The sequence below is a fragment of the Glycine max genome, chromosome 5 (genome assembly GCF_000004515.6).
Source record: "Glycine max cultivar Williams 82 chromosome 5, Glycine_max_v4.0, whole genome shotgun sequence".
NCBI classification, from domain to species: domain Eukaryota; kingdom Viridiplantae; phylum Streptophyta; class Magnoliopsida; order Fabales; family Fabaceae; genus Glycine; species Glycine max.
Window position 1 is genome coordinate 8,198,755 of NC_038241.2, and position 27,229 is coordinate 8,225,983.

Below are 27,229 nucleotides of genomic sequence, written 5' to 3' on the forward strand. Positions count from 1 at the left end.
TTATTGAGTTTAATGTAATTAGATCTTTTTTTCATGTAACTACTATATTGTTTCTTATTCAATATAATATTGTTATTGTTTCTCTTCTACGCTTATTTCTTGCTCTTGGTCTGATCATCTGATTGTATAACCTTTTTCATTCAATTTTTTTGTAAATTTCAATTGAATCACGGATTGAAGAGAATTGCCAATGAACTTTATACTAGAGATAAGGTAAAGGTTTTTGATCATTGTTAGAACCCTTGTTCTTAATGCAAATCAATTAATTATACTAGTTAAGAGATTGATCGTGTAATTAAGGGACATAGGTTCTCTCTCCTAAAAGATTAATGTTAAAAAATATTTGTGGGTTGATGATAACATATGCTTAATTGAATATAAATTATTTGTAATGCATGTTAGGTTAGTCCAATGAATGTAAACCCCAACGATTTCTTCCATTGATGCAAATCCAGTTCATGTTTTCACCACGTGTTTGATAAAAATTTTGAACTAACTTTATTCCTTTAAACTCTTTACTTCTATGCAATTGTCTTTTTGTTATTAAATTATCTTAAATTTCATACTTTGTAAAATATACTGTTAATTATCCAATTATTGCACAAATCCCAATAAAGATGTCTTTACTCATCATTTTGTTATATGGATGATTTAATACTCTTGCCAAAATCTTAATAATGACATAACATTATATTAACATGGCACATGCTGACATCAATATTATTTAGATGGCATGATGTCATTGACAATTTAATGATGATGTACCTAGTTCGACAACAAAGACTAAAATAAAAATATTTTGTTAAAATTTAATTTTGGTTATTTTATTTTATTTAATTCACAAAATTCGCCCCTATAAAAAATATAGACATTTAATCTTTTTATTTTTTCAAAATCAAAGATTTTGGTTTAATCATCAATTTTGTGGTGTTGATTGTTGATAATAAAATGTTGATCACTAAATCATTGACATAATACTATATCATTTGTTTTTTAAAATTAAATTCTTAAGTTATTCAAAGAGTTTTTTTAATCACTAAAAAATGAATTTTTTAATAAATAATACTTTTAATTAAATTCTTATTAAATTAAATGATTTACTAATCAAATTAATAATTAAAAAAACTTAATATCATAGTGCCAAAGATTTAGCTACCAACGTTTTCACGTTAATAGTCAATGTCCTAAAATGGTTGGTTGAACTAAAATTCTTGATTTTAAAAATAGGAAATTAAATATTTTTATTTTTTTAAAGAACAAAAATTATGAATCGAGAAAAATTCAATAATTAAAATTGTATTGTAGAAAAAATTATAGTAACGAAAAATGAAAAGAAAAAGTTAAACTAAATGAACCAAATTACCAAAATACTATTGTTTACGAAAAAAAAAATTCCTTCAACAATCTCAATTACACCTAAAAAACAAACAAATAAAAATAAAAATAAAACTAAGAGAGAAGAGAAAGAGAGAGAGAGACGAAGAACTGGGATTGAAGTCTCGCTGACACCCTCCAAAACCCAGAACCTGCGACTAACCACAACCTACGACTACGACTACGACAGAGGAACATAAACGGTGTAGGCAATTCATTTCGCTCTGTTATTTCTCCCTGCTTCACATTGTTCAATGATTTATAATCGCCATTTGCTTTCTTCTGCTACCAATCTCTACAAACTCACCCATCAATCCTCTCTTCTCTCTCGCGCTTACTCCTTCGTTTCTCCACCACCCTTTACCCAAAAGTTAACGTTTTTGGCCTTTCCATGGAGATTCCCCTCTACCCGACGTTTGTGCAATGGTTCAAACCTTGTGGGGATGAGAATCATGAGATGTTACTGCCATGACAGTAGGGGGTCTAAGGAGTGGACCGAGGAAATTGAGTACTTGGATGAATCTGGTGGTGTTATTTACAAGGGTAAGGGTGTTAGGTCTGTTGAGCCCGGTGTTGATGATCATGTGATGGTTGGTGAGGTGAAGAAGCCCTTTGTGAATGCCCTGGCTGTGGCCAAAATTGTAGAGGTTGTGAAGAGGTGGAAGTGGGGTCCAGAATTGGAGACCCAATTGGACAAGCTGCAGTTTGTGCCCAACATGACTCACATTGCTCAGGCCTTGAAGGTTGTTGGTGATGTTGATGCTTGTTTTAGTTTGTTTAGGTGGGCCAAGAGGCAGGCTTGGTATGTACCTAGTGATGATTGTTATGTCATGTTGTTTGATGGGTTGAACCAGAAGAGGGATTTTGAGGGGATTCAGTTGTTGTTTGATGAGATGGTTGGTGATTCGGCAGATGGGGTTTCCTTGTTTGCGGCATGTAATGGGGTGATTCGGTACTTGGCTAAGGCGGAGAAGTTGGAGGTCTCGTTTTACTGCTTTAAGAAGATACTGGATGTTGGTTGCAAAGTTGATACCGAGACATATAATTCGCTCATTACTTTGTTTTTGAACAAGGGTTTGCCTTATAAGGCATTTGAGATGTATGAGAGCATGGAGAAAGCCGGTTGTTCGTTGGATGGTTCAACATATGAATTGATGATCCCAAACTTGGCAAAGTCGGGGCGTCTTGATGCTGCTTTCAAACTCTTCCAAGAGATGAAAGTGAGAGGTTTTCGGCTGGGTTTGAATGTGTTTGCATCACTTGTTGATTCGATGGGGAAGGCGGGGAGGTTGGACAGTGCAATGAAAGTTTACATGGAGATGCGAGGTTATGGGTACAAACCTCCCCACACTATATGTTTCTTTGATTGAATCTTATGTGAAGTCTGGAAAGTTAGAAACTGCTCTAAGGCTTTGGGATGAAATGAGGATGGCAGGGTTCAGGCCCAACTTTGGCTTGTATACTTTGATCATCGAATCCCATGCAAAATCAGGGAAGCTTGAGATTGCTATGTCTACATTTTTAGATATAGAGATAGCAGGATTTCTACCCACCCCATCTACGTATGCTTGTCTCTTAGAAATGCATGCTGCATCTGGACAAATTGATCCTGCCATGAAACTGTACAATTCAATGACTAATGTAGGTTTGAGGCCTGGCCTAAGTACTTATACTGTCCTTTTAACTCTACTGGCTAATAAAAAGCTGGTGGATGTGGCTGCCAAAATTTTACTTGAAATGAAGGCCATGGGATATTCTGTGGATGTGACAGCTAGTGATATTTTGATGGTTTATATTAAGGAAGGTTCAGTTGATCTAGCTTTGAGGTGGTTGCGTTTCATGGGTTCATCAGGGATCAGAACCAATAATTTTATTATGAGGCAGTTGTTTGAGTCATGCATGAAGAGTGGGTTATATGAATCGGCCAAGCCTCTTCTGGAAACATATGTCAACTCTGCTGCAAAAGTTGATTTGATACTTTACACCTCCATTTTAGCTCATCTTGTTAGGTGCCAGGAAGAGAAAAATGAGAGGCATTTGATGTCTATCCTTAGTGCTACAAAGCATAAGGCACACTCTTTTATGTGTGGACTTTTCACAGGCCCAGAACATAGGGGACAGCCAGTGTTATCTTTTGTCCGGGAATTCTTTCAAGGTATTGATTATGAATTGGAGGAGGGTGCTGCTAAGTACTTTGTCAATGTTCTTCTCAATTACCTAGTTCTAATGGGGCAGATAAATCGAGCTCGATGTGTTTGGAAGGTTGCTTATGAGAATAAACTTTTCCCAAAGACTATAGTATTTGATCAGCATATTGCTTGGTCCCTTGATGTTCGAAACTTGTCAGTTGGAGCGGCTCTTATTGCAGTAGTGCATACTCTTCATAGATTCAGAAAGCGCATGCTATATTATGGTATTGTGCCAAGACGCATAAAATTGGTTACGGGAGCAACTCTGAAGATTGTGATTGCACAGATGTTGAGCTCAGTAGAGTCTCCATTTGAGGTGAGTAAAGTGGTTCTTAGGGCATCTGGAGATTCTGTCATGGAGTGGTTTAAGAAACCAATTGTTCAGCAGTTTCTTCTGAATGAAATTCCATCTAGGTCTGATATTCTGATGCATAAGCTGAACATACTTTTCCCCAGTTCAGCACCTGAAGTTAGATCTCTATCTCCTCCTAAACCTCTCATTGCAGGCAGGGCAATGTAAACAGTTTTGATATCTACGGTTAGTAACTGGTGTTTGAGATGTTATTGTTAGTCTAATGTCATAGAGTGGTGCACACTCTTCATATGTTCTGAAAGCTAATGCTATAAACAGATATGTACTATTCAAGAATTTGGAATATAATCTATGAAGATTCATTTTCCCCCCCAAAATTTTTGAAGTAGATGCATAGAGTATGCTTTCTCATGATTAGGGTATTCATGTATGTCAACTTAGGGTTTTCGATCTTGGTGAATAAGAATTGGTTTAGTTCACATACTAGAGGATTATTATGTTCTTATTTCTCAGGTCTTAATTAATTGTTAATATTGAGGAATTATTAGCCCTCTTTTGACTTCTCCCATTCTATCCTCTCTCTAAATTTTCCTTCATTATTTTTCCTCTTTTAACACACGTACTATAAAATAAGAGGGTGTATGTTAGCAAATTCCTTTAATTATTTAGAATAAAATATAATTTTTAGTTTTATGGCAATGATGATAAGGATAGAAAATCTTCATATCCAAATGTTAATTATTAAAAATTAAAGATGACATATATTCCATAGAGTAAGCCGCTCATTGTTGTTGTTGCCAACAACTTATCCTACCTTCATATCCTCAACCTTGAAAAGGGACCCATATGAAAAACCCTAGATTGGGAAAACGTCCTACCAAATCCCGCTCCATTGTCCATTGCCCGAAAAATCGCAATAGCTACAAATCTTCACAGCGAAACTTGAATTTGATAATGATTTGGATGTGTAGTTGTGGGATTTTCAATCCAAAAGGGGATTTGGGTAGTGAAGGATGAAACTAATTTATCATGAGTGTTCTTATTTTTCATTTTGTGGTGGCTTTTAGCCACAAGTATTTGAACATCATTAATAGTGTTAGCTTCATAATGATGGAAGAATCAATTTTGAACCAATTTAAAAAAATAAAGATCAAAATGAATTTTTTAAAAGATAAATAATCAAAATAAACAAAAAAAAAAAAGATAAATGAGAAAATTTTTATAATACGGGTCATCAACCTATCCCAACAAAATTTTATTTTTAATAGTTTAGTAAATTTTAAAGCATAAAGAAAGCTACTATCTCCATTCAAAAAGAACTAAGGGAGGAACAAGAAAAATGATTGATCATAACAAGCAGCAGAAAGCGACCAAGCAAGGTAAACCTTGGACATTTCATGATGATGTGTGTGACAACTTTAATAAAACTGTCAGTTACAGAGGAGACAAGAAAAAGTGGCGATCTTATCAACTTTGCATTCTTCAGCCCCACATGTTGTACAGGTCATGGGGTGTTGTGGAGGAGTTCAATTCAAGCTGTGTCGCTAAGGAACACACAACAGCAGCATAAATCTTATTTCACTAAATGAGATCTACTACATAAATTACACGAAATCATTCAACTTGGTTAAATTCATATAACATGGGACAAGCAAAAACAAAATATCCAATTCACATTCAACAATATGGAATCACATTCAAAAAAGCAGTGGCATTCTTCTTCACAAGATGTTTTGTAACATTTTATTGATTGAGAGATTGTAAAAATGTGGCAGTTTCAAGAGATGGTTATGCTTATTGCCTATTATCCAAGAAGAGAAAATCTTTCTCAAGAGAATTGAAGTTATCCCAAGACAGAATGGAATCCAAATCATCAACCCATTGCTGTAAGGAATTTTCCTGAAGGTAAGAGGATTCACCCACAGAATGGTTGCTAGAATCATCAAGTGAGAAAGAAGAACTACAATAAGAACTAGTGCTGGATTTGGTTTCTTGGCTCACCCATGATCCCAAGTCCAACTGTGAGCACAGCATTTCATAATTGTTGAAAATTCCAGTGGTATCATCCCATGTCACCTCGTTCTCTTCAATTTTCCCTTCTGTTTTTGCCACTTCTCTTGTGCCATGCATGTCCAAGGATTTGTTCTCCACACCTTGTTCAGACCCTTTTGAAGTGTTTGGTTGTAATTCTATATTTTTTATGTCATCACCCGACTTTTCCTTTTGCTCAGCTGGCTTCAGTGTCAAAGGGTCCAAACCAAGGAGCTTCAGCCTCTTCTTGATTTTTGTGTTCCAATGGTTCTTGATTTCATTGTCTGTCCTCCCTGGAAAATGTGAAGCAATCTTAGACCACCTGAAAATGTGCTTCATTGTGTCAGAAGAAATTAGTATGCATTGATATCCTTTTAAAACCGCAATACCCCTAGGATCATTTCAAACAAAGTTCTAAAAAATGTCCGTGACCGTGATTTTGGCAACATCAAGATTTTTGAACTCTTTGCAAGTACATTGCAACTGCAATTTCAGTTGCACATGCCTGTAATTTCCTACAATGTCAAGAATTGTGACGAAATCACGACGACAATTTAAAACCTTGATTTAAAAGGTTGATTTCGGCCCATCAAAGTTTTTGGACTCTTTGGAAAAGCATTGCAACTGTAATTGCGGTCACGTGTATGCAATTTCTTGCCGTGTCAAGGATCGTGATGAAACCACGGCCATAATTTTTTTGATTGGCACCACAATCATAATTTAAAACCTTGATTTCTAAGGATTTTTCGCATACACACTGTCCAAACACCATACCATTTTTTATTTTTTTTGCAAAGACAATTTAGAAACATGTAATATATATACCTATTACCAAGACACGAATGCAGTTGCATAATTTGATCCTCTTCCATTTCAGTGAATCCACCTCTCTTGAGGTCTGGCCTCAGATAATTAATCCATCTCAATCTGCAGCTCTTTCCACATCTTAGCAAGCCTTCACCAGCATGCCACACACAAAAATAAAAAAAAAAAAACCAATTCAAGTAAATACACAACTTTAATGCAAAGTCAAAATGTGAACAAAATTTTCACAAAATAAATACCTGCTAGCTTGGGAACTGTTCTCCAGCAGTGGATACCATTATTGATGATGAAATTCACAAGCTTGCGATCTTCCTCAATAGTCCATGGACCTCTCTTCAAACCAACCTTATCACAACAAGGCTGTCTTCCCATTTTGTAACCTTCACCTTTTCCAAATCAAGAAATTTATCCCTTGAGGGTTAATAAGTGTGACAACATATAAAGGAGGACACTTAAAAAAGGAGCTCATTTAAGGTTCAAGCAAAGATGCGGCCAGTTCATTCAGACATTTAAATAAAAACAAGGTGTCCTATGATAAGGGTGACAAATGATTGGATGGAAAGCACTTTAGTTGAAAGCTACGAAAGCATGAAGGGGTTGTCATTATAAAATGATGGCCACCACCACCCTTATTGAAACAAAAGGAAGAGTTTCTTCTTCCACTAGAGAATTTTTCAATGCAAGAAAAAAGAACCAGACGTGAGTCCACCTTTCTTGAAAAATTTCATTATTTGGTGCCATAATCTTCTCTTGTTGATAGCATTCCATGTAAAATATTGAGTTTGATGGGATTCCCTGGTCCCAAAATGGCTGGCACGCTTTGTCGTTGTAGGCTACCCTCGTTTCATCTTTCACTACTATAGAGATGCCTTCACTATTATTATGTCATGGCTAGTGTCATGAAATTCTTCCATGGATTCACTAAGATCTGGAACCTTGATCATTAAGTAAATTGAGAATGAATAAGACAATAACATATACAACACAATCAAAATATTTTTTTTAGAATTAAATTAATTAATTTTTATGCATTGTAAACCAACTAGAAATTATAATTATAATAGATATAATTTTTAAAGTAATTATTATAAAAATTTATAAAAGTACAATGTATACGATGATTTGTAACCAAATATTATTAGTCAATAAAATATTTACTCTTTCTTTTTTATTATATATATATATATATATATATATATATATATATATATATATATATAATAAAAAACGGACAGATAGGAAGTAAGAATGCAGTATGATTAATGAAATGAAAATATAAACTTGAAAACAGATATCAAGGTCACACCGGAGACCGGCTTACAAAACCCAGGTTTTCATAAACAAAGAAACCGAAGCGGCGGCAGAGCCGCACAGGATCGGTGAAGGGAGAAGAGAGAAGAATGAAAAACAGAAATTTATTGAATCTAGAAAGAAGCGCTTACAAAAATCTTGTTTCAGAGCACCTCTCTTCCGAAACCTGAAAAATGACTAAATGAAAGGGTGCCTCACAACATGCTTGAGGACTCCTTATATAGCCAAATATCTAAGACCGGTAGTTGCCGGTAGTTTTGACCGGGACTATTTGACTGTTTGTTACAAGACAAGTAGTTTTGACCGGGACTTTAATGACTACAGGACAGGTAGTATTGTCCAGCATTAATTACACATTAGTTACAAACAGACGGTTTTGTGACCGAAATTAAATTTAATCTAAACAGATACCAAAACAATCATCTTCGTTTTGGTAAAAGGGATCTTCTTCGTCTTCTTCAACAGAACTTGTTTCTTCCTTCTTTGAGGATGAAGCTTCTTCTTCCTGTTGTAACATTTGTAGAACTTCCTTCAGATTTTTAGCTAAGACCTCCTTTGATGTCGATCCTGCTAAAAATGCTGCCAGATGAGACTTTTGGTTCAAGAACACAGAAGTCTCTGGATCAGCTGCTTTGAGGAATTCTGGATGGGATTGGAACCATAGTTTTACTTGTTCTGGATCCGCTTTGGATGAGTCAAATTGTGTCCACCATTTTACAAATGCGTGTCTTTGTAGTGATGGATATTGGTTTGTCTTTTCAGTCTTGCTGTAACGATATTGCCATGAGAATATCCATGACAGTGCAAAGCTTGAAAAGTATTTAAGATCTGCTGGAATTCGTGATTCCTGCGAATTGTATTGTTTCTTAAATTGGGAAAATCCTTGTTGGACCATTTCTGGGAATATCTCTGGGATTGGTCCAAAGAAGTCCCACCATTGCAAAAACCAATTGGGAAAATTGAAAATTGTGTTGGTCTTGAAATATATCAGCCATGAGTGTTTGAAGCGGGTATTTTGGTGCCAAAACACCTTAGTCCAAGCATCAACGTAATCCCAATAGGTATAACCTACCGGATCAAATGGAACTGAAAATCTCTTTCCTTTGTTCAAGTCCGAACCAAAGTGTCTTGGTTGAAGAACTTTTAGTATTTGGATGGTTGAGTGGGTGTTTAAGGTTTGGTCTTTTGGATCTTTGAAATGTTTGATAGATACTGAGTTTGAATCTACCAAAATCAATTCATAAAAAGTTCTTGTCTTCAGGATGGTGGTTGGTTTGTAGTGAAATCCTGGTGGGAAAGCCTTGGCTGTCGCCTTGAAGGGATTTTTGTCCCAAAATTCAGGTTCCATCTGCAAAACAGTTAACAATTTATTTTTATAAATATAATTGTTAGTTTGTTTGGTAGGTGGTGTTTGAGCTTTGGCTAAAGGTAGTTTTCCTTTAGTATTGGTGGCTGTTTTGGTCATTGACGCATTTTGGATCATTGTTTGTAAATTTGATTCAGATTCATCATCAGATTCTGAGGCAATGTCTGCCCAAGATTTTTTGATTATTTTTGGAAATTTGGTCAGACCCATGTCTTGAAGGGCCTGAAGGGTTTCAATTGGCCATGCATAGTCGGCCGATGTTTGTTTGGCGGTTGCCGGTTTGGGAGATTCCTGAGTGGATGGCTCAGGTTTGATTGAGGCAATCTGGGTTGATGACCCTTCTAAATTGGTTTTCTGGGTAGATGACCCAGCCTGGGTTGGTGACCCAGAAGAGGTAGATGATTTCTTGATGGTTGGCTCTGGAAGAGCCAGCCTGGCTCCTTTGCCTGTACTCCTTCCTCCCCGTAGGGAGATTCCCGATGCCTTAGGAGGCATTACCACTTTTCTGTAAGAATTCACGGGTAAGGTAGTCAGGTAGTGAATTTGAGGTGCCCTTGATGTATTCTATGTCAAAATCAAAGACAATTAAAATTGCTTGCCATCGTGCAAAAATTTGTTTTGAGGCAAGGTTTTTAACATCTTTTTGTAAAATATCTTTGGCTGATTTACAATCAACCCTGATTAAAAATTTTTGGTTTAATAAATCCGATTGAAATTTGGAAATGCACAAAACAATTGCTAAAACCTCTTTTTTAACAGTTGAATATTTTAATTGTGCAGGATTCCAATGTTTTGATGTATATGCAATGACATGATCTTGGCCATGGACTCTTTGTTTGAGGATGCCACCATAACCTATGTCTGAAGCATCAGTTTCGACAATTTTAAATGCCTGTGGAATAGGAAGATACAGACATTTAATGGATTGGACTTTGACTTTGATTTCTTTAACCGTTTGTGTATGGAGGTCAGACCAAGGAGGCGGATTTTTCTTCAGCCTATCATGTAATGGCTTGACAATATTATTTAAATAGGGGACAAATTCTCCTACGTAATTTAGACAACCTAGAAATCTTTGTAACTGGGTTTTGTCTAAGATTTGGTTGGGGAATTTGCTAGCAAACTCTATTGACCTTTCGATTGGAATGATTGTACCTTGATATATATTGTGACCAAGGAATCGAATTCGAGTTTGGAAAAGATTGATTTTTGATTTGGAGACTGCCAAACCATTTTGTTTGATGATATGTATGAAGGTTTGGAGATGTTTGAAATGTTGGTCAATGTTTTGTGAAAAGATTAAAACATCATCTATGTAGACAATGACAAATTTTGAATAAGGATTAAAAATATCGTTCATAATTTTTTGAAATTCTGAAGGGGCATTCTTCAGTCCGAATGGCATCACGTTCCATTCATATTGCCCGAAAGGTACAGTAAACGCTGTTTTGTACCTATCTGATTCTTGGATTTGGATTTGCCAAAATCCAGATTTCATATCAAATTTTGAAAATATCTTTGCAGAATTTAATCTGTTAAGCAAATCTTTTTTCTTTGGAATAGGATATCTAATCCATTGTAATGCTTGATTTAATGGTTTGTAATTTATGACTAAGCGGGGTGTTCCACGCTCAATCTCAGATTGTTTGTTAACATAAAAAGCCGCACAAGACCATGGGCTTTTGCTTTTCCGGATTAGGCCTTTATCAAGCAAATCCTTGATTTCCTTTTGACAATATTGAAGAAGTTCTTCATTCATTTGGATTGGTCTGGCTTTTGTGGGAATTTGTTTTTCCCTAAAGTCTTTCTCATAAGGGAGATCGACAATATGTTTCTTTCTGTCCCAAAATGCATGTGGCAATTCAGAACAAACGGTCGATTCAATATGATTTAATAAAGATTGAATTCTTTCTTTTACTTGGGGTTTTCCCAGTTGTATCTGAATATTATTAAAAGATACTTCTTCTTTTAAGAAGTTAATTTAATTAATCTTATTTTCTATAAGATTTATATTTCTGGAAATTGGTTTAGTAGAAAAATTAAATATAATTTTTCTTCCTAAATAATTTGTGGTTATTCCTTCATTAGATATTTGGATGGGAAACAGGGCTCTAATGAAGGGCGTTCCTAAGATTACTTCATTCTTAAGGTTTTTTACCAGAAGAAAATTTGTGTTAATCTTAAGACCTTGGTTTTCAATTATTGCATTTGATAGCTTAAAATTAATTTTTAATTTTGAGCCGTTTGCCGTACTTAATTTTTCTGAGGTTTTCTCAAAGAATTTTGTAGGAATTAATCCTTCTAAAATGCAGTTTGAATCAGCCCCTGTATCAAATAGGGCAATTGTTTCTAAAACGAAATCATTAATAATTATTTTTATGTTTATGTAAAATTTTTGGATTTTAATCTTGTTGATTAATCCCATAAACATATCATCTTCTAAATTTTCTGGTTGGTTTTCCTCACTGTTGTTGGTACTTTCAGAATCACTGTCTTCCTCAAGTTGAGAAAGAATGATCTGATGAATTTCTTGTTGTTGACGAAGTTCTTTTACTTCTCTTTTTAGATTGTTTATCTCTGTTTGGAGATCTTGGATTGTCGTTGGTTTGGTTGAAGAATTTTCTAATCTCTTGAGTATGTTACTTACATCAAATTTGTTGTTTGTGATAAAATCCTTTTGTCTAGGTTTTACCTCTAATGTTTTCTTGAGTTTTTCCAGAAAAACCTTCTTTTCCTGGGGGTCGGGTATGGAATTGATTGCTTCAAACCAGAGATCTTGTTCTCTCGTTAGAGTATTGATTTGCCCATCATCATCATCTGTTGATGATAGTTGGTCATCCTGTTGGATTAAGTTTAGGTTTTCATCGGAAAGCACGGAGGATGAAGTTTCTGTTTCTTCCTCCGAGGTTTCTATGAGCAAATTGTTTATTTGCTCTTCAATTGCGGGTTCTAGGTTAAGATTTCTTAACTTCCTTTTTAGCCTACAGTATTTGCTGATGTGGCCTTGTTTTCCACAATTGTAGCACGTTATTTTTGATTTTGTTTTTTGTTTAGGATTTTCCATTCCTCTACTGGTTGATGGTTTGTGTGAGTATCTCCTCCTTGGAAATCTCTTTGTATTGATCGGTTTATTCTCATGGATTTCCTTTTTAGAGGATTGTTTTTTCTTTTGTTTTGGACAGGCCGGTAGACCAAATTGTTCGCAGAAAGAACCTAAATCTCTCTTTGTTTGAGCCTTTTCTTTTGCTAATTGCCTCTGAATTTTGTCATCCTGACAAATTTTTAAGGCTACCTTTTGGACGTAAGAAATTAATTGACCATAGCTTAAACTTTCATATGGAATATCTCCATTGGCAGATTGACTACGGATTTTATCTCTAACCTTGTCTCCTAATGATCTGGGAAGACCAGCTAGAAATTTTTCTTTCCAAAAAGGTCGTTGACTATCTTCTCTTGTGTAAACCCTAGTTAGGAAAGTATCTCTATACCACCTAAAATCCGCTAAGGTTCTACACTTAAGATTTGACAATAATTCTGCAGACCTATCTTTCCACAAGGATGGGTCTCCAATGAAATGTTGGGCTATTGTAAAAATTAATGTGTTAACAGCGTCAGGAATCTCTTTATCATCGTCATTAGTAATGACTTTTCCATTGAGATCCGTCTTAACTGCGCTGTAAATTTTTGATTTCTCTTCGTTAGTGAGATAATTATCCCACCATCCTTTCAGTTGTCCAGAAAATCCTGCCACTAAGATATCTATAATGGTCTCTTCTGAACATTCATGGGAGGTTTGGTAAGCCGTAGCTACCATGGTCATATGTTGGAGTGTATTCATGATGTTATACTCCGTTTGTGCATCTATGTTCCATTCATAGATGTTGTTTGCACTAAAACTCTTAAAATTGTTTTCACCTCTTTCTTCTAATAGAAGGTCAGGGGCAGTTGGACGTTGATAATATAATTTGGAGGGTGTCTTCCAGTGTTTGGAATTAATTGGGTTTATATTCTTCTCTGACACTGATCCTATCTCAGTTGTGTTATCTGAGTTTTGGTCACTATCTTCATTAATAACATTGATTAATTTGGAGATACTTCTTGTTACCATTTTGGAAGTATTTTCCGAGGCTTGGGGGGTATCGGGAATGACTTTAAGTAAACTACCAATCTTGTTTAGTAATTCACTATGGTTGTCACCTACGCCTTCAATTAAGGATTTAGTTTTTCTAAGTTCCCTAATTTTTCTTTTAGCCTTCTCACTAACTTTGAAAGGTTTGAATAAAGGTTTCTCAATGGGGATCTTTGGCGAAGTTTCCTCAATTGGTTTTTGTTTAGGAACTACCTTAGTTTTTATGGTTTCTCCTAAAGCTTGTAAGTATTTGTTGGTATAATTTGCCTGTTCCATTAGGCTCTTAATGTCTTTAGAGGTTATTTCCTCGTTGACATCTTTTGTTTTGAATGGTATTGCCATGACAGGTTTATTGTTACTGTCTTTGATGTTTGGTAGTTGATATTGTGTTGCGGGAGGTAATTCCGATTGGATTAACTCACCATCCTTCACTTGCCAATTTGTTATGACATTTGTTGTTGGATCACCTATGATGTCTTGTTTCCAAGGGTAATCTATATCCTTTCTGATGGCATAAGCATGAAACCAATCAAAGAAAAGGACATTGATTTTGACTCTTTCGACAAATTCGTAGAACTTGTCTTGGATTTGTTTTCTGTTTGCACCCTTGTAATGTTGGAAAAACCATCTCCTTTGAGGTTCATTCTCCGGAGAATAGAAATCTTTCCTAAGGGTTTCCTTATCAATGCTAAAGTTGTCAAATAACATCATAAGGTTCCATAGAAGAGTATGTTGGGGATTGGATCGACTTTTGGTCGTCCTCCTGTTCTTGGTTGTAAGTTGTTCTAGGTATGCTAGAAGTAGTGTCTAATCCTTGGAGGTTTACAGTAGGGAACTGGTTATGTGACTCAGATCTGGTTAGTCCTACTGGAATTGAACGGGTTCTAACTGAAAAAGACCTTCTGGTTGACTCATGTTCAGACCTAGAGGCTTCTATTCTTGATGAAAAAGAATTTCTCCTATTGAAGGTTATCTCTACCTTTCCGGAGTTATCTTGCTTAATATGCTCTATTGTTGGAGCGGGTCGGGGAATAGACGGTGTGGCCTTATCCATAACCCATCTTTCGGGAAGAGTTACTTCATCCCATTTTATTTTTCTTGGGAGAGACACGTTAGCCTTTGTCATATCAGTGATAAACAAGGTTGTTTCTCCTTTTTGAGGTTTTAACAGGACTCTAGATGCACAAGTATTCATGACCTTGTACTGGATCCTATAAATTAAGGCTGCTGGGATTGATCCTTCTTTCATGTCAAGGCCATGAAAGTGGATGTTTAAGAACATAGAGTCAAGAATGTTTCTGTCCATCAGACTCACTGTTTTGTTTGGATAACAATTAAAATATATTGGACCTTGTCCTAAGCTGGTTTCGACTGTTCCAATTAGGGAGTCTTCGAATTGATTATGCCTAATATCTCTTAGACACATTAAAACTGCTGCATCTATGCCCATATCAATTAAGGGCTTGATGGCTACTTGTACACAACCGATGTGTAAATATTTATACTTACGGCTATGCTCATAAATTGAATTTTTTGAAAGTAGATGAAATTCTTCCCCTATATCTTGTCCTAGAGGAATATTGTTTTCTACTGTTTTGATTATGTAATCAAAGTTGTGTTTGTCTTTAATTGTTTCAGGAACGTATAGTTGATCCTGAGGGATTTCTGGAATGTTCCAGTCATCCATGTTTTGATTAATATCTTCGAATCGGACTTCCTCATCGAAGAGATTGTGTTTTGGGGCGACCTCTTGGGTCTGGTTATCTTGATCACTTAAGAGATTGGTGTTTCTTGAAGAAGATGAAGAGGAGGAATTCGAGCGAAAAGAAATACGGGAAAACGATCGCAATAATCTAGACATGATTAAAACATTCTCTAATATCTTTGCCCTCATTTGGTTCCATAGGAATCTTTCCGTAAGGCTATATGTTACAGAACTTCTTGGATCTGAATAAATGGAAAAGAAGATTTTTTTTTTTTTTAATACAGACAATATAGTTTGAACATTACTCCTATAGCCACCAGTATATTATGTCTCAATATTTTATTTGAACAATACACCTTAGCCTTACTGCCCTTTCTCATCCACGGGACTTACTGCTACAGTATCATTCAACTAAAATATCAGACTGCTGTGCTTCCAGAAAATACTGTTCAAACACATACTGTTTAAATTAAAATTACTGTACATGCTTTAGATCCATAAGTTCAGTTAACATATGCCCTTACGGACACTATTCCTACTTCCCCATCAGGCTCTGATACCAGAGGTCAGCGGAGTAGGATCAAACGGACAGATAGGAAGTAAGAATGCAGTATGATTAATGAAATGAAAATATAAACTTGAAAACAGATATCAAGGTCACACCGGAGACCGGCTTACAAAACCCAGGTTTTCATAAACAAAGAAACCGAAGCGGCGGCAGAGCCGCACAGGATCGGTGAAGGGAGAAGAGAGAAGAATGAAAAACAGAAATTTATTGAATCTAGAAAGAAGCGCTTACAAAAATCTTGTTTCAGAGCACCTCTCTTCCGAAACCTGAAAAATGACTAAATGAAAGGGTGCCTCACAACATGCTTGAGGACTCCTTATATAGCCAAATATCTAAGACCGGTAGTTGCCGGTAGTTTTGACCGGGACTATTTGACTGTTTGTTACAAGACAAGTAGTTTTGACCGGGACTTTAATGACTACAGGACAGGTAGTATTGTCCAGCATTAATTACACATTAGTTACAAACAGACGGTTTTGTGACCGAAATTAAATTTAATCTAAACAGATACCAAAACAATCATCTTCGTTTTGGTAAAAGGGATCTTCTTCGTCTTCTTCAACAGAACTTGTTTCTTCCTTCTTTGAGGATGAAGCTTCTTCTTCCTGTTGTAACATTTGTAGAACTTCCTTCAGATTTTTAGCTAAGACCTCCTTTGATGTCGATCCTGCTAAAAATGCTGCCAGATGAGACTTTTGGTTCAAGAACACTGAAGTCTCTGGATCAGCCGCTTTGAGGAATTCTGGATGGGATTTGAACCATAGTTTTACTTGTTCTGGATCCGCTTTGGATGAGTCAAATTGTGTCCACCATTTTACAAATGCGTGTCTTTGTAGTGATGGATATTGATTTGTCTTTTCAGTCTTGCTGTAGCGATATTGCCATGAGAATATCCATGACAGTGCAAAGCTTGAAAAGTATTTAAGATCTGCTGGAATTCGTGATTCCTGCGAATTGTATTGTTTCTTAAATTGGGAAAATCCTTGTTGGACCGTTTCTGGGAATATCTCTGGGATTGGTCCAAAGAAGTCCCACCATTGCAAAAACCAATTGGGAAAATTGTAAATTGTGTTGGTCTTGAAATATATTAGCCATGAATGCTTGAAGCGGGTATTTTGGTGCCAAAACACCTTGGTCCAAGCATCAACGTAATCCCAATAGGTATAACCTACCGGATCAAATGGAACTGAAAATCTCTTCCCTTTGTTCAAGTCTGAACCAAAGTGTCTTGGTTGAAGAACTTTTAGTATTTGGATGGTTGAATGGGTGTTTAAGGTTTGGTCTTTTGGATCTTTGAAATGTTTGATAGATACTGAGTTTGAATCTACCAAAATCAATTCATAAAAAGTTCTTGTCTTCAGGATGGTGGTTGGTTTGTAGTGAAATCCTGGTGGGAAAGCCTTGGCCGTCGCCTTGAAGGGATTTTTGTCCCAAAATTCAGGTTCCATTTGCAAAACAGTTAACAATTTATTTTTATAAATATAATTGTTAGTTTGTTTGGTAGGTGGTGTTTGAGCTTTGGCTAAAGGTAGTTTTCCTTTAGTATTGGTGGCTGTTTTGGTCATTGACGCATTTTGGATCATTGTTTGTAAATTTGATTCAGATTCATCATCAGATTCTGAGGCAATGTCTGCCCAAGATTTTTTGATTATTTTTGGAAATTTGGTCAGACCCATGTCTTGAAGGGCCTGAAGGGTTTCAATTGGCCAAGCATAGTCGGCCGATGTTTGTTTGGCGGTTGCCGGTTTGGGAGATTCCTGAGTGGATGGCTCAGGTTTGATTGAGGCAATCTGGGTTGATGACCCTTCTAAATTGGTTTTCTGGGTAGATGACCCAGCCTGGGTTGGTGACCCAGAAGAGGTAGATGATTTCTTCATGGTTGGTTCTGGAAGAGCCAGCCTGGCTCCTTTGCCTGTACTCCTTCCTCCCCGTAGGGAGATTCCCGATGCCTTAGGAGGCATTACCACTTTTTTGTAGGAATTCACGGGTAAGGTAGTCAGGTAATGAATTTGAGGTGCCCTTGATGTATTCTATGTCAAAATCAAAGACACTTAAAATTGCTTGCCATCGTGCAAAAATTTGTTTTGAGGCAAGGTTTTTTACATCTTTTTGTAAAATATCTTTGGCTGATTTACAATCAACCCTGATTAAAAATTTTTGGTTTAATAAATCCGATTGAAATTTGGAAATGCACAAAACAATTGCTAAAACTTCTTTTTTAACAGTTGAATATTTTAATTGTGCAGGATTCCAATGTTTTGATGTATATGCAATGACATGATCTTGGCCATGGACTCTTTGTTTGAGGATGCCACCATAACCTATGTCTGAAGCATCAGTTTCGACAATTTTAAATGCCTGTGGAATAGGAAGATACAGACATTTAATGGATTGGACTTTGACTTTGATTTCTTTAACCGTTTGTGTATGGAGGTCAGACCAAGGAGGCGGATTTTTCTTCAGCCTATCATGTAATGGCTTGACAATATTATTTAAATAGGGGACAAATTCTCCTACGTAATTTAGACAACCTAGAAATCTTTGTAACTGGGTTTTGTCTAAGATTTGGTTGGGGAATTTGCTAGCAAACTCTATTGACCTTTCGATTGGAATGATTGTACCCTGATATATATTGTGACCAAGGAATCGAATTCGAGTTTGGAAAAGATTGATTTTTGATTTGGAGACTGCCAAACCATTTTGTTTGATGATATGTATGAAGGTTTGGAGATGTTTGAAATGTTGGTCAATGTTTTGGGAAAAGATTAAAACATCATCTATGTAGACAATGACAAATTTTGAATAAGGATTGAAAATATCATTCATAATTTTTTGAAATTCTGAAGGGGCATTCTTCAGCCCGAATGGCATCACGTTCCATTCATATTGCCCGAAAGGTACAGTAAACGCTGTTTTGTACCTGTCTGATTCTTGGATTTGGATTTGCCAAAATCCAGATTTCATATCAAATTTTGAAAATATCTTCGCAGAATTTAATCTGTTAAGCAAATCTTTTTTGTTTGGAATAGGATATCTAATCCATTGTAATGCTTGATTTAATGGTTTGTAATTTATGACTAAGCGGGGTGTTCCACGCTCAATCTCAGATTGTTTGTTAACATAAAAAGCCGCACAAGACCATGGGCTTTTGCTTTTCCGGATTAGGCCTTTATCAAGCAAATCCTTGATTTCCTTTTGACAGTATTGAAGAAGTTCTTCATTCATTTGGATTGGTCTGGCTTTTGTGGGAATTTGTTTTTCCCTAAAGTCTTTCTCATAAGGGAGATCGACAATATGTTTCTTTCTGTCCCAAAATGCATGTGGCAATTCAGAACAAACGGTCGATTCAATATGATTTAATAAAGATTGAATTCTTTCTTTTACTTGGGGTTTTCCCAGTTGTATCTGAATATTATTAAAAGATACTTCTTCTTTTAAGAAGTTAATTTGATTAATCTTATTTTCTATAAGGTTTATATTTCTAGAAATTGGTTTAGTAGAAAAATTAAATATAATTTTTCTTCCTAAATAATTTGTGGTTATTCCTTCATTGGATATTTGGATGGGAAACAGGGCTCTAATGAAGGGCGTTCCTAAGATTACTTCATTCTTAAGGTTTTTTACCAGAAGAAAGTTTGTGTTAATCTTAAGACCTTGGTTTTCAATTATTGCATTTGATAGCTTAAAATTAATTTTTAATTTTGAGCCATTTGCCGTACTTAATTTTTCTGAGGTTTTCTCAAAGAATTTTGTAGGAATTAATCCTTCTAAAATGCAGTTTGAATCAGCCCCTGTATCAAATAGGGCCATTGTTTCTAAAACGAAATCATTAATAATTATTTTTATGTTTATGTAAAATTTTTGGATTTTAATCTTGTTGATTAATCCCATAAACATATCATCTTCTAAATTTTCTGGTTGGTTTTCCTCACTGTTGTTGGTACTTTCAGAATCACTGTCTTCCTCAAGTTGAGAAAGAATGATCTGATGAATTTCTTGTTGTTGACGAAGTTCTTTTACTTCTCTTTTTAGATTGTTTATCTCTGTTTGGAGATCTTGGATTGTCGTTGGTTTGGTTGAAGAATTTTCTAATCTCTTGAGTATGTTACTTACATCAAATTTGTTGTTTGTGATAAAATCCTTTTGTCTAGGTTTTACCTCTAATGTTTTCTTGAGTTTTTCCAGAAAAACCTTCTTTTCCTGGGGGTCAGGTATGGAATTGATTGCTTCAAACAAGAGATCTTGTTCTCTCGTTAGAGTATTGATTTGCCCATCATCATCATCTGTTGATGATAGTTGGTCATCTTGTTGGATTAAGTTTAGGTTTTCATCGGAAAGCACGGAGGATGAAGTTTCTGTTTCTTCCTCCGAGGTTTCTATGAGCAAATTGTTTATTTGCTCTTCAATTGCGGGTTCTAGGTTAAGATTTCTTAACTTCCTTTTTAGCCTACAGTATTTGCTGATGTGGCCTTGTTTTCCACAATTGTAGCACGTTATTTTTGATTTTGTTTTTTGTTTAGGATTTTCCATTCCTCTACTGGTTGATGGTTTGTGTGAGTATCTCCTCCTTGGAAATCTCTTTGTATTGATCGGTTTATTCTCATGGATTTCCTTTTTAGAGGATTGTTTTTTCTTTTGTTTTGGACAGGCCGGTAGACCAAATTGTTCGCAGAAAGAACCTAAATCTCTCTTTGTTTGAGCCTTTTCTTTTGCTAATTGCCTCTGAATTTTGTCATCCTGACAAATTTTTAAGGCTACCTTTTGGACGTAAGAAATTAATTGACCATAGCTTAAACTTTCATATGGAATATCTCCATTGGCAGATTGACTACGGATTTTATCTCTAACCTTGTCTCCTAATGATCTGGGAAGACCAGCTAGAAATTTTTCTTTCCAAAAAGGTCGTTGACTATCTTCTCTTGTGTAAACCCTAGTTAGGAAAGTATCTCTATACCACCTAAAATCCGCTAAGGTTCTACACTTAAGATTTGACAATAATTCTGCAGACCTATCTTTCCACAAGGATGGGTCTCCAATGAAATGTTGGGCTATTGTAAAAATTAATGTGTTAACAGCGTCAGGAATCTCTTTATCATCGTCATTAGTAATGACTTTTCCATTGAGATCCGTCTTAACTGCGCTGTAAATTTTTGATTTCTCTTCGTTAGTGAGATAATTATCCCACCATCCTTTCAGTTGTCCAGAAAATCCTGCCACTAAGATATCTATAATGGTCTCTTCTGAACATTCATGGGAGGTTTGGTAAGCCGTAGCTACCATGGTCATATGTTGGAGTGTATTCATGATGTTATACTCCGTTTGTGCATCTATGTTCCATTCATAGATGTTGTTTGCACTAAAACTCTTAAAATTGTTTTCACCTCTTTCTTCTAATAGAAGGTCAGGGGCAGTTGGACGTTGATAATATAATTTGGAGGGTGTCTTCCAGTGTTTGGAATTAATTGGGTTTATATTCTTCTCTGACACTGATCCTATCTCAGTTGTGTTATCTGAGTTTTGGTCACTATCTTCATTAATAACATTGATTAATTTGGAGATACTTCTTGTTACCATTTTGGAAGTATTTTCCGAGGCTTGGGGGGTATCGGGAATGACTTTAAGTAAACTACCAATCTTGTTTAGTAATTCACTATGGTTGTCACCTACGCCTTCAATTAAGGATTTAGTTTTTCTAAGTTCCCTAATTTTTCTTTTAGCCTTCTCACTAACTTTGAAAGGTTTGAATAAAGGTTTCTCAATGGGGATCTTTGGCGAAGTTTCCTCAATTGGTTTTTGTTTAGGAACTACCTTAGTTTTTATGGTTTCTCCTAAAGCTTGTAAGTATTTGTTGGTATAATTTGCCTGTTCCATTAGGCTCTTAATGTCTTTAGAGGTTATTTCCTCGTTGACATCTTTTGTTTTGAATGGTATTGCCATGACAGGTTTATTGTTACTGTCTTTGATGTTTGGTAGTTGATATTGTGTTGCGGGAGGTAATTCCGATTGGATTAACTCACCATCCTTCACTTGCCAATTTGTTATGACATTTGTTGTTGGATCACCTATGATGTCTTGTTTCCAAGGGTAATCTATATCCTTTCTGATGGCATAAGCATGAAACCAATCAAAGAAAAGGACATTGATTTTGACTCTTTCGACAAATTCGTAGAACTTGTCTTGGATTTGTTTTCTGTTTGCACCCTTGTAATGTTGGAAAAACCATCTCCTTTGAGGTTCATTCTCCGGAGAATAGAAATCTTTCCTAAGGGTTTCCTTATCAATGCTAAAGTTGTCAAATAACATCATAAGGTTCCATAGAAGAGTATGTTGGGGATTGGATCGACTTTTGGTCGTCCTCCTGTTCTTGGTTGTAAGTTGTTCTAGGTATGCTAGAAGTAGTGTCTAATCCTTGGAGGTTTACAGTAGGGAACTGGTTATGTGACTCAGATCTGGTTAGTCCTACTGGAATTGAACGGGTTCTAACTGAAAAAGACCTTCTGGTTGACTCATGTTCAGACCTAGAGGCTTCTATTCTTGATGAAAAAGAATTTCTCCTATTGAAGGTTATCTCTACCTTTCCGGAGTTATCTTGCTTAATATGCTCTATTGTTGGAGCGGGTCGGGGAATAGACGGTGTGGCCTTATCCATAACCCATCTTTCGGGAAGAGTTACTTCATCCCATTTTATTTTTCTTGGGAGAGACACGTTAGCCTTTGTCATATCAGTGATAAACAAGGTTGTTTCTCCTTTTTGAGGTTTTAACAGGACTCTAGATGCACAAGTATTCATGACCTTGTACTGGATCCTATAAATTAAGGCTGCTGGGATTGATCCTTCTTTCATGTCAAGGCCATGAAAGTGGATGTTTAAGAACATAGAGTCAAGAATGTTTCTGTCCATCAGACTCACTGTTTTGTTTGGATAACAATTAAAATATATTGGACCTTGTCCTAAGCTGGTTTCGACTGTTCCAATTAGGGAGTCTTCGAATTGATTATGCCTAATATCTCTTAGACACATTAAAACTGCTGCATCTATGCCCATATCAATTAAGGGCTTGATGGCTACTTGTACACAACCGATGTGTAAATATTTATACTTACGGCTATGCTCATAAATTGAACTTTTTGAAAGTAGATGAAATTCTTCCCCTATATCTTGTCCTAGAGGAATATTGTTTTCTACTGTTTTGATTATGTAATCAAAGTTGTGTTTGTCTTTAATTGTTTCAGGAACGTATAGTTGATCCTGAGGGATTTCTGGAATGTTCCAGTCATCCATGTTTTGATTAATATCTTCGAATCGGACTTCCTCATCGAAGAGATTGTGTTTTGGGGCGACCTCTTGGGTCTGGTTATCTTGATCACTTAAGAGATTGGTGTTTCTTGAAGAAGATGAAGAGGAGGAATTCGAGCGAAAAGAAATACGGGAAAACGATCGCAATAATCTAGACATGATTAAAACATTCTCTAATATCTTTGCCCTCATTTGGTTCCATAGGAATCTTTCCGTAAGGCTATATGTTACAGAACTTCTTGGATCTGAATAAATGGAAAAGAAGATTTTTTTTTTTTTTTTTTTTTTAATACAGACAATATAGTTTGAACATTACTCCTATAGCCACCAGTATATTATGTCTCAATATTTTATTTGAACAATACACCTTAGCCTTACTGCCCTTTCTCATCCACGGGACTTACTGCTACAGTATCATTCAACTAAAATATCAGACTGCTGTGCTTCCAGAAAATACTGTTCAAACACATACTGTTTAAATTAAAATTACTGTACATGCTTTAGATCCATAAGTTCAGTTAACATATGCCCTTACGGACACTATTCCTACTTCCCCATCAGGCTCTGATACCAGAGGTCAGCGGAGTAGGATCAAACGGACAGATAGGAAGTAAGAATGCAGTATGATTAATGAAATGAAAATATAAACTTGAAAACAGATATCAAGGTCACACCGGAGACCGGCTTACAAAACCCAGGTTTTCATAAACAAAGAAACCGAAGCGGCGGCAGAGCCGCACAGGATCGGTGAAGGGAGAAGAGAGAAGAATGAAAAACAGAAATTTATTGAATCTAGAAAGAAGCGCTTACAAAAATCTTGTTTCAGAGCACCTCTCTTCCGAAACCTGAAAAATGACTAAATGAAAGGGTGCCTCACAACATGCTTGAGGACTCCTTATATAGCCAAATATCTAAGACCGGTAGTTGCCGGTAGTTTTGACCGGGACTATTTGACTGTTTGTTACAAGACAAGTAGTTTTGACCGGGACTTTAATGACTACAGGACAGGTAGTATTGTCCAGCATTAATTACACATTAGTTACAAACAGACGGTTTTGTGACCGAAATTAAATTTAATCTAAACAGATACCAAAACAATCATCTTCGTTTTGGTAAAAGGGATCTTCTTCGTCTTCTTCAACAGAACTTGTTTCTTCCTTCTTTGAGGATGAAGCTTCTTCTTCCTGTTGTAACATTTGTAGAACTTCCTTCAGATTTTTAGCTAAGACCTCCTTTGATGTCGATCCTGCTAAAAATGCTGCCAGATGAGACTTTTGGTTCAAGAACACTGAAGTCTCTGGATCAGCCGCTTTGAGGAATTCTGGATGGGATTTGAACCATAGTTTTACTTGTTCTGGATCCGCTTTGGATGAGTCAAATTGTGTCCACCATTTTACAAATGCGTGTCTTTGTAGTGATGGATATTGATTTGTCTTTTCAGTCTTGCTGTAGCGATATTGCCATGAGAATATCCATGACAGTGCAAAGCTTGAAAAGTATTTAAGATCTGCTGGAATTCGTGATTCCTGCGAATTGTATTGTTTCTTAAATTGGGAAAATCCTTGTTGGACCGTTTCTGGGAATATCTCTGGGATTGGTCCAAAGAAGTCCCACCATTGCAAAAACCAATTGGGAAAATTGTAAATTGTGTTGGTCTTGAAATATATTAGCCATGAATGCTTGAAGCGGGTATTTTGGTGCCAAAACACCTTGGTCCAAGCATCAACGTAATCCCAATAGGTATAACCTACCGGATCAAATGGAACTGAAAATCTCTTCCCTTTGTTCAAGTCTGAACCAAAGTGTCTTGGTTGAAGAACTTTTAGTATTTGGATGGTTGAATGGGTGTTTAAGGTTTGGTCTTTTGGATCTTTGAAATGTTTGATAGATACTGAGTTTGAATCTACCAAAATCAATTCATAAAAAGTTCTTGTCTTCAGGATGGTGGTTGGTTTGTAGTGAAATCCTGGTGGGAAAGCCTTGGCCGTCGCCTTGAAGGGATTTTTGTCCCAAAATTCAGGTTCCATCTGCAAAACAGTTAACAATTTATTTTTATAAATATAATTGTTAGTTTGTTTGGTAGGTGGTGTTTGAGCTTTGGCTAAAGGTAGTTTTCCTTTAGTATTGGTGGCTGTTTTGGTCATTGACGCATTTTGGATCATTGTTTGTAAATTTGATTCAGATTCATCATCAGATTCTGAGGCAATGTCTGCCCAAGATTTTTTGATTATTTTTGGAAATTTGGTCAGACCCATGTCTTGAAGGGCCTGAAGGGTTTCAATTGGCCAAGCATAGTCGGCCGATGTTTGTTTGGCGGTTGCCGGTTTGGGAGATTCCTGAGTGGATGGCTCAGGTTTGATTGAGGCAATCTGGGTTGATGACCCTTCTAAATTGGTTTTCTGGGTAGATGACCCAGCCTGGGTTGGTGACCCAGAAGAGGTAGATGATTTCTTCATGGTTGGTTCTGGAAGAGCCAGCCTGGCTCCTTTGCCTGTACTCCTTCCTCCCCGTAGGGAGATTCCCGATGCCTTAGGAGGCATTACCACTTTTCTGTAAGAATTCACGGGTAAGGTAGTCAGGTAATGAATTTGAGGTGCCCTTGATGTATTCTATGTCAAAATCAAAGACACTTAAAATTGCTTGCCATCGTGCAAAAATTTGTCTTGATGGCTCAGTTAACATATGTTAATGTTGAATATATATATATATATATATATAATATAAAACCTAAGTGCATGCTTTAGTGTTGCTTTCTCAAACTTCTTTAACTCCAACTTCAATCTTTTAGCTATTGTTGTAAATTTTAACATTGTTATTATTTGATTTAAGGTTTTTTTTATGTTTCTTTTTTATTACTGAAAATGATATGTCAACAGTGACAAACCTACATGACCTATGAAGGTGTGTACTTGTAGCTCTTTATTTTTTAAAATTTATTAAATTTATAAATAAAATTTTATATTTTTATATTTTATTTTATTTATATTTATATAATTGAACTCATTAATTTTATTTTTTATAATTTATATCTACTGATTTAGAATTTTGGATCCTCCATATCAACCTTACTATTTTATAGGAACGTTGTGTTGCATGAAATAAACGAACATACATATACGTGTCCTTTTTTTTTTTACTGGGACAGATCATGTCCTATTTTTTATATATATCCCTGAAATAAATTTAGGGGAAGAGAATTGCTTCCCATCTAAGATAAAAAGAAGTCTCTGGGCTTAACCATTATAAAGAAACTTACATTCACCATATTTAAAGAAAATAAATAGATTCGAACCTGCTAACAATTTTCATCAAATTGAACTAAGCTTTTATTTTCTGGAGTTTACACTTTTTAAATTTTTTAATCAGGAATTGTTTAGATAAAATATATTTTGGTCCTCATTATTTGCTCCGGCATTTCGCACTGTTTTCGATTGCATCAAATAGCAAAGCTGCAGTCTCTTTTCGAAAAATAAAGAGTAAAGATTAAAGAAAACATCAAACACATAGATTAACTACTAAGGATTATTTCAACTTAACTATATATTTTGAATTCAATTTTTAAGTATATTTTAGTTTTTATAATAATTCTATCCAACTCAACCAATGTTTCAAGTAGAATAGATGATACTCAGAATTTATAGGACAAATGATTAAAAAACATCAAATCAGATACTTCATCTCTTTCTAGTACCTTTAGATTCGTCCAATTAAACACTTTCCTTTTAGCAAAAGTTTACAGAAATTGTTTACTATGTCTCATTTCGTTAACTTGCATACCGTTACTAACGCTCCATCGTCCTCTTTTTCATAATCAACCTTATTCAGGAAACCATAAAAACAATCAACCTTATTCAAAGTTATCACAAGAAATTTTAATATATTCTTTTTATAAGTTTTATCTATATATGTATTCTTTTTTTTAAAGTCTAATGTCTTGAAAAAAGTTTAAATTCTATGTGGGGCGAGCTATCTCTAGTGTCTATTTAGAATTGGAAAAGGACATAGATAACTAGATATGCTTAAATTCAATCAAGATGGGTGATAATTTTAATCATTAAAAAAGGAAGGGGCTAGTAAAAAAGTGCATCTATTTCCTTTAATATATCTTTATTGTTGTACCA

The 27,229-nt window shown here is 35.7% G+C and overlaps 1 protein-coding gene and 1 pseudogene across 1 annotated transcript; one reads left to right on the forward strand and one right to left on the reverse strand.

Annotated features, from left to right (window-relative positions):
* The first annotated feature begins 1,339 nt into the window (after window positions 1-1,339).
* Window positions 1,340-4,253, forward strand: LOC100777279 (pentatricopeptide repeat-containing protein At1g79490, mitochondrial-like; annotated as a pseudogene).
* Window positions 4,254-5,417: 1,164 nt separating this feature from the next.
* LOC100777804 (myb-related protein 315) lies at window positions 5,418-8,221 on the reverse strand. The gene is made up of 5 exons (XM_014775524.3): window positions 8,175-8,221; window positions 7,442-7,667; window positions 6,972-7,118; window positions 6,733-6,862; window positions 5,418-6,229 (listed from the first exon to the last, which is right to left on the reverse strand). The coding sequence occupies exons 2-5, from the start codon at window positions 7,458-7,460 to the stop codon at window positions 5,671-5,673; spliced, it is 855 nt and encodes a 284-aa protein (XP_014631010.1). The 5' UTR covers window positions 7,461-7,667; window positions 8,175-8,221; the 3' UTR covers window positions 5,418-5,670.
* Window positions 8,222-27,229: the final 19,008 nt, after the last annotated feature.